The sequence below is a fragment of the Canis lupus genome, chromosome 16, assembly GCF_011100685.1.
Source record: "Canis lupus familiaris isolate Mischka breed German Shepherd chromosome 16, alternate assembly UU_Cfam_GSD_1.0, whole genome shotgun sequence".
NCBI classification, from domain to species: Eukaryota; Metazoa; Chordata; class Mammalia; order Carnivora; family Canidae; genus Canis; species Canis lupus.
The window spans coordinates 41,561,768-41,570,024 of NC_049237.1; the positions used below are offsets into that span (position 1 = coordinate 41,561,768).

Consider the following 8,257-nt stretch of genomic DNA (forward strand, 5'->3'; position numbering starts at 1 on the left):
GAGGAGCATTGAAAACCGCCAGGGGCTGAGTGCCTACATAATGGATAATATCCAATTCTCAATTCTTATATGGCTCACGAGTATAGACTATGTCTACAGTTACCTATTCTTAATATTGGTGATACTTTCAGTGATTTGGGCTCTTGATCATACTTTCTGCTTCCTGTTCTAATGTTTATTGTGTCCTTATGTTCCTTTTAAAAATAGCTTCATTGACATATAATTCATAGGCCTTACAATTCATCCACTGAAAGTGCACAGCACGATTCAGTGGTGTTTGGTGTATTTACAGAGTCTTGTAACCATCAGCACAATCTATCTTTAGAACACTTTAATCACCCCCAAATGAAATCCTCTCCCCTTTAGCTGTCACCCACAATTCCTCTCATCCTCTTGGCCCAAGGCAACCACCAGTCCACCTTCTTCCTCTACAGATCTCTCTGTTCTGGACATTTTATATAAATGGAATCATACAATGCGTGGTCCTCTGTGACGGACTTCTTTTGCTTAGTGTAACATTGTCAAGGTTTCTCCACATTGTAGCACATCTTGGTACTTCATTTCTTTTTATGGCCAAATAATATTCCATTGAATGGACATACCACATTTTAATAATTCATTCTCAGTTGATGGACATGTGGTTGCTTCTACTTTTAAGCTATTATTAACTATGAAGAAATAGTCACAGATAAGTTTTTGGTGGACATATGTTTTCATTTCTTTCAAGTTAGGGGTAGAATTGTTGATGATAAGGTAACTATGTTTAACATTAAAGGTTCTAATGCTCTTTTAACCTTTTCATGATTAAAATGTTTTCAAACTATAATAATTAAAAAGTGAAAACCTTCTTAAAATCCTCCTCTTGCCCCACAGGAAAAACCACTGTTAACGGCTTCACATACATTCCTTCAGATTCTTTCAATACATAGAATAATATATGATCCAATTAAAAATAAAAAAAATAAAAATTAAAAAAATAATATATGTTTATAATTATTATTACATAAATGGGATGACATTATACATATTTTCTGTATCTCACTCTTGTTGCTTACTAGTAGATCTTGAGCACTTTTCCAAACCCATATGGAGAGATGGGCTATATGTATTTTTTTTTTCTTTCTTTAGGCATAAGTCCAGGTACATTTTAATTATTGGCAAGAAATTAGAATGCCAAATCTGTTGAATAAGGCCATTTTGCTTTATAATCTCATTGTGTCTGATATATTCCATGCACTTGTAGGTGATTTGGTATGTATTCACTGGCACATCCTTCTGAGGACTCGTTTTGTTGACTGGTTTACAAAGAAGTGGTTTAAGCAGTGAAATAGGAAGTTAAATTGGACCTAAAAAATGGAAATCTGTATGGAAGATAGCCTGCAAGATGAACTTAGCTTACCTCTTGACAACTAGATCCATTACTTCCTCTGGATTATTTTATTAAATTATAAAATCAGTGTATAAATACTTGCATAATTAAAGTAATTTTTTCAACAAGAGACATGTAGAAAGTTCTCTACCTCTCTAAATCCTCTCTTCTCCATGGAATTTTAACAGGCTGGTGTTTATCCTTCCAGATTTTTAAAAATTTCAATAGAAACGTTTATATACCTGAGTTTTATTTGACACAAACATAATAGTATACATAGTATTTTGTAATCTTTTTTTTTTTACTTGACATTATATATTGTAAATCTTCTGGAATCACAGACATGGATTGCTGCAAGTTGAATTTGACACGGTATATAGCTGAACACCTCACAAAAATTAAACAGTGGGAGATCCACAGTAATTTCTTATTGTCAGAGTGGAAAAGGTCATTTTAGAAACAAACCAAAATAAAAAAAAGAAATCTGGTGGTGCTTAGGAGGGCAAACTCCAGAATTAAGCCATGCTCGTTTGTTGTTTGCACTGTGTACCCAGCACAATGCCAGGAGCCGGGGAGCTCTCCCAAGTACCTTGCGGGTGAGGCACTCAGGTCACCTGTGGACTCGCACAGATGTGGAAACCTCGTGGAGACACGCTCAGCCCAGCAGGGCAGCCACATCCTGACTATCCAAGAAGGAGCAGCCTCTTTGCAGATGAGGCCCTCGGAGAGGGGATGGTGGCCCCTGTACCTCTGCCTCCTCCCACCCAGGTCCACACTTCAAAGCTGCAAAGACACCGATGTGAATGGCGACACTTACTTTAGGCCGAGTGTCCACGACGTAAATGAAGTCGCTTCCCGGATTGGCCTTCCTGATGGCCTGGAGCATCTGCTCATCCTCGAGGCACCGGGCACTGAAGCCGGACAGGGGCTGGCTGCTCCGGCAGATGGAGGCCTGCGGGACACGGCAGGGTCAGGCAGGTGCCCCACTGTTCCCACCGGCACCTCGCGACTGCATCCCCAACAACGAGCCTCTGGTTCTCTCACACCCTGAGCCAACCTGCAGAAGGATCTCAATGCCTTCCAAAAACCAAGGCTGGTTTCTTTTTAATTACAGGCCAAAGAAACCACTACAAGGGTAAGCAGTGCAAAGTTTCTGTGTAAAAAATTAGGAGTGAACATGCATGCTTAGGCTGGACCTAAATTATGAAATATAAAGCCACTTAAACAGCCTACTTTCCCTTTCACTGGCATTATTTAATCTTCCTGCTGAAGGTAGAAATATAAAGTAAATAACTATTGTCCTAAAATTTACAGGATATTGCTAATAGCAAGACTGGTTTAAAAAAAAAAAAAAAGTTATTTTGTAATGGTTTCCATCAGTTTTTTACCAGTCATTTAGAAACCTCACGAATACTAAAAACCAATTCTAATCCTAAATGGGGGTGTTTCCACTGTGACGAGAGCCCAGGCTGCTGCCACTGGCATTGACACCTAGGACAGCAGACACATCCCCAGGCTGCCCCTAGCGTGTTAGAAGCAGGGGTTTTCTCTGGAATCAGGCTGTATTCTATTCTGCAATTTCCCTAGTCTGCAAGTCCGACAGAGCATGTTGTATCGTCAGACAACATAAACAATAGCATAAACCTTTCCCTGAGTTAGCAGTAGGGGAGTATGGATACATCCTCGCAGTCCTAAAACTTACACTTTATGGCAAAGTACTTTTTAGGGACTTAGATTTTATTTTCACACTTAAAGAAATGACTCTTTCCAGGAATCTGCACTGAGGTTGTGAGTCCTCCAGATGGGAGGATGGAGGAAGCGGGGGTCAGTGAGGAAGGGAACCTGCTCGCTCCAGGCGGACAGGCGAAGCAGGCCAAACCCTGAAAACGATCATGGCTAAGCTCGCTCAGGGTGCCTGCACTTCAGACTCTATCCAGAAAGGGACAACCCAGCTCAGGGTCCCAGCACAGCTTAACTGTCCCTAATGCTCAACCCAGGACAACTTAGCTCAGGTTTGAGTTTCCCTGGAAGAAAAGGAAGCGTTGGGTGCTCCTCATTGGAGAAGGTGGGGATGCTTCTCACTCACTATACCATCCTTCAGCTGAGGACCTGCTGGCCAGTCCGAGGATCGCAGAACAGTTAGACACATATATGCGCGACTGCTAGAGAGTTCCAGTACCATCTGTAACAGTGAGGGGCAGTCACCGAGGTCGGTCAAGAACTCTGGGGGTACCTGGGGGGCTCAGTCAATTGACCATCTGACTCTTGGTTTCAGCTCACGTCATGATCTCAGGGTCCTGGGGTCGAACCCCATGTCAGGCTCTGCCTTCAGCAGGGAGTCTGCTTGAGATTCTCTCTCTCTCTCTCTCAAACAAATAAATAGATTTAAAGAAAAAACAAAAAACAAAAAAAAAACAAAACTAAACTAAACTCTGGGCCCTGCAGCCAGATTCAGAATTCAGGAGGGAAGCGCAAGGGAGAGCGGCAAGCGAAGCAAAGGGGCAGCAGAGCTGCTCGGAGTTGGAGAATTCCTGAATTATTGGCTGAAGTGCAACTGCAGGATGGAAGAGAAAGCGACTGGGGGTGGGCAGTGCTGAACCTGGATGAGGACAGGTTGGGGAGAAAGGCAGGCCTGGCGGGGACCAGTGGTGGGGACCACTGGTGGGGAGGGGGCGCTGAGAACAGAAGGCAGGAGGCTGCCACGGAGAGATGGCCACAGATGGCTTTCTTAGTGCTTCTCCTGTGGGTTCTGCGGCTTCTGCTCTTCAAAGGGATCAGGCTCTGCCCCGTGCCCTGAGGCTATTCTGACAGGTGAGAGCACAATTCTGAGCAAGTTCTATGAGATATTTCACCGGGGTTAGGGAAAGATCATTAATGCAGCTCCCCCCAGGTAAGGTCTTAGACTATCAGAGGACTTGGATGGGAAGGAAGCACATTTAACTGGTGAGAATTTGTCTGAGAAATCGTCACGCACCACACCTGAGCTCACTAAACAAGTGAGACTCCAACTATGAAATGAAGCCGGGAGGACACCTGGGTGGCTCAGTCGGTGAAGCGTCTGCCTTTGGCTCAGGCCATGATCCGGAGTCCAGGGATCGAGCCCCGTCTGGGGCTCCCTGCTCAGCGGAGGAGTCTGCTTCTCCCTCTGCCACTCACCCCACTCTCATGCTCTCTCTCTCGAAATAAATGAATAAAATCTTTAAGAAAAGAAAAGAAAGGAAAAGCAGCCAGGGAATGACCACAACCATCAATGATCACCTGCAGGTTGAGAGCAGCTAGTTTGAAGTAAAGGGTTAGATCAGAACAGTTACACTATAGAACGTGGTCAATAAACTAAACCAGATATATTAAACCAACTACATTTTCATATTTTGTAGTTATATATTCTTAATAACCGATAGATACACTCCACATGGAATTCTCTGTTGCCTTGGTGCTAACATAGTGACCAATTTTGTGTGGAGCAGTAAGTAGTCCTGAAGCGCTTCTGCTCACCTTGTACGTACCCCAGACAGTCACGCTGTTGAGAGAACACTCCCCTTACCTGGCAGCCTTTCTTACTGATGTCTTTCACCCGAGGGCAGAGGTAAAGCTTCAATGGTACACTGTCACCAGAGCTGCTCATTTACAATGCTACTGGTAATTAAAATATCCAACATTTTTTTAATGCTTAAAAAAATGGGTAACTGACACAAAGACGGTAGCCTCTGTCTTTGAACTTTGGTTTTCTCATCTACAATATGAGGATAATAATATCAAAATTACAGAGTGTGGGCGCCTGGGTGGCTCAGTCGTTTAGGCATCTGCCTTTGGCTCAAATCATGATCTCAGGGTCCTGGGATCGAGCCCTACATCGGGCTCCCTGCTCAGTGAGGAGCCTGCTTCTCTCTCTCCCTCTGTCCTTGTGCTCTCTTGCTCATTCTCCATCAAATAAATAAATAAAATCTCTAAAAAAAAAAACCTACAGACTGTGATGAGATATATAATTTTCTTAGAACTATACCTAACACATAGCGAGTTTCAATAAACATGAGTTATAAAAGGAAGAAAAAGGTCTATATGTTTCTTAAGGGACATCACCTGTTTGGAAATCTTGCAGAACTTGGTTTCACAGAGATTTGCACTGTGATTTTTAGAGATCACAATATTGTGATAAGAAAGCAAAACTGCTTTCTTAAAAATAATTGAAACATTTAGTAAGAAAGAACAAAGGATACAGCAATTTTAAGGGCTGGTAGGTAACAGGCTTCCGAATATAAGCGACATTTCTCATTTATACATCTCTAACTTTTATCTACAAAGCTGTTAATAGTTTGATATCCGAAAGGAGTCTGGATGGCTCTGTATAACTCCTGTGCGGTTCAAGGCCTAAATTTTTATTTTGTGCTGCTCTTGACATCTGGTAAAATTGGGAAGGCCTCAAATGCCCACTCTGCTCCTATGGATAAAGCCTCCTGGCTAACCAATTCTCTCTACAGACCAGATGCAGCTCCTGCTCCCGTCTGAATAGTGGGTTTCTGTTTCCTGCTAGCCCATGGAATTAAACAAGCCACTCACATCCTGCCCTGAGTGGAACCTGAGGTCATCTCACCCTCTTCACTACAAAGCCTGCTTCCTGCAATCCCTGCTGGTTCACTCAATTCCTGAGTGCAGGTGCTCTGTGGCCCTGCACAGCATGCCGTGTCCTCCTCCCTTGGGGAGTGAGTATGTACAACTAACAAACTGCTGACAACCTCTTCTGCCCATTGTCAGGTGTCATGTGCTCAGCCTTCCCTGGAACCCTAGGGCAGGAATGCTAATCTCACCAACAAGTGAATAGGAAGTGATTACAACACCACGTATCTTAAAAGCTGATCCAAAAGGAATGATGTACCCTCGGCAGGGGCATTTAGATCAGAGGATTCTCCACAGGACTTCTAGCTCATGCGATGATGCGCATTTCGCATCTTAATCTAACTACGGATCCCACAACCCCACATCAGCTAAGCCACCTTTCCAGCCAACAAAAGGGTCCCTAAAATAACAAAACAGTTTGTGAGGAACAGTTTAACCAAAACATATGATATTCTTACTCACAAGCATAAGTTTTATTGGGTGAGGAATATATATTCTTAAGTTTAAAATGTCTAAAAACCACAAAAGGGAAGGAAGAAAGATCAGCAAGTTTACATAATCTCTACCTGATTTTTCTGTTTACTTTTTATGGAGGACTGCCTGGTTTATGTGTGAGTTTTCCTGAGCAATGACAACATGAGCTGTTGCTATGTTACCTCACAATCATCCATCTAACCACAGAAATCCACCTTCGACAATATTTCCCTTGATAAAAAAATTACTGGATGCATCAGATACATTTACATAATGAAACCTTGATACTAAAACCTCAATATTGTTATAAAACAAAATGGATCATTATGCTACATGCTGGACAGAGTCTAGTTCATGGAGGTGGGAGAGGGGGTATGCATGTACAGGCACATTCAGTGCTTCCCTGGGGTAACCAGTTCATAGAGCAATGCTCAAAAACACATCTCTGTTTTGTACTTTAAGAAGAGCTAAAACATGAGGTATTGTCTTTCTTAAAGTTCTAAATATAGGAAATCAATTATTTTAAATTATAAATGATGGCTGTATGATTCCTTCTCAAGAGAAAAGGAGATCAAGTAAAGAATGGCACACAATGGGATGTCTGGGTGGCTCAGTGGTTAAGCATCTACCTTTGGCTCGGGTCATGGTCCCTGCGGGGAGCCTGCTTCTCCCTCTGCCTATGTCTCTGCCTCTCTGTGTCTTTCATGAATAATTTTTATTTTTTTTTTAATCTTAAAAAGAATGGCACACAAGAGCAGGAATGAAATGATGAGAATCTGAGGTCAGCTGGGGAAGAAGCTGGCCTCTGTGGTCTAATGTCTAAGACTTCTAGTCTCTTTTGAGACATCACATACTTGCCCTTTGCAATACTCACACTGACCAAAAAAAAAAAAAAAAATCCCTTTTCTCAAGAATATCAGAACAGAAGGAAAAGAAGCAGGATAGACACTACGCCTACTTTTTAAATGCCCAGCCCACCTTTGCCTCTTAAACGATAATAAAAAAATAAAAGATCCTCCCTCTCTTACTTCTTTATCAATGGATATTATAAAAAGTGTCAGTGTTCCTGGCATCATAATTTCAAATGCAATATCATGAAATTCTCTATTCGCTCCATCTTTTTTTTTTTTTTTAAGAAATTCATATCTTTCATTCATCACTGCTCCAGTTCTGTGTAGAGTGAAATATAGTTGGAGTCAAGTAATACAGAACATTAACAAAATACTGGCCTTTTTTAGACCCCATTTTAAAGCAGTGAGCATAACTAGAAGTAAGACGATTTATATCCTTTCAATTAATGAAACTCCTACTGCTAAATGAAATCAGACACAGACCCTACCCTACTCCCTCGCCCATAGGTACATGTGCGTGCATACACACTCACACACATGTATTCAACCAATTGTTTATGGCTATGAATTTGCCTTTGAATCCCAAACTATATCATCTAGCTTGAAAATCAAACTTGTCACCTGGCTAAAGTCAAATAACTTCTGAAGTGTGTGGCAAAGACCATTCTTTTCTTGTCCTTCACAGAAATGGAACCATAATTTTTAGTTGTTTACACAGTTACCCATAAGACTATTTTCTTTCCTGCTCTGCGCAATTCTAACAGGATTGCGAGCAGAAGTGTCTTGTGGCGGTTTCAGGAGCCTTCCTCAGAAAGCTGTGCAGGCCCATTAGCCCTCCCACCCCGCTGCTGTGTGGAAATGATGTGTAGTACTGAAGTCATCTCTTATGCCACTTGATGAGGGTCAAAGACAAGGGAAGGCAGAGCAGAAAGGTGCAGGAGCTCAGGCT

The 8,257-nt window shown here is 42.2% G+C and overlaps 1 protein-coding gene across 7 annotated transcripts in view; it reads right to left on the bottom strand.

Annotated features, from left to right (window-relative positions):
- MTMR7 (myotubularin related protein 7) overlaps positions 1 to 8,257 on the bottom strand; it is a 174,043-nt gene that overhangs the window by 37,068 nt on the left and 128,718 nt on the right. For all 7 annotated transcript variants that reach the window (XM_038560256.1, XM_038560257.1, XM_038560258.1 and 4 more), the window contains one exon: positions 2,187 to 2,321. In XM_038560256.1, the coding sequence (XP_038416184.1) occupies positions 2,187 to 2,321 (135 nt within the window). The remainder of the gene's footprint in view (positions 1 to 2,186; positions 2,322 to 8,257) is intronic.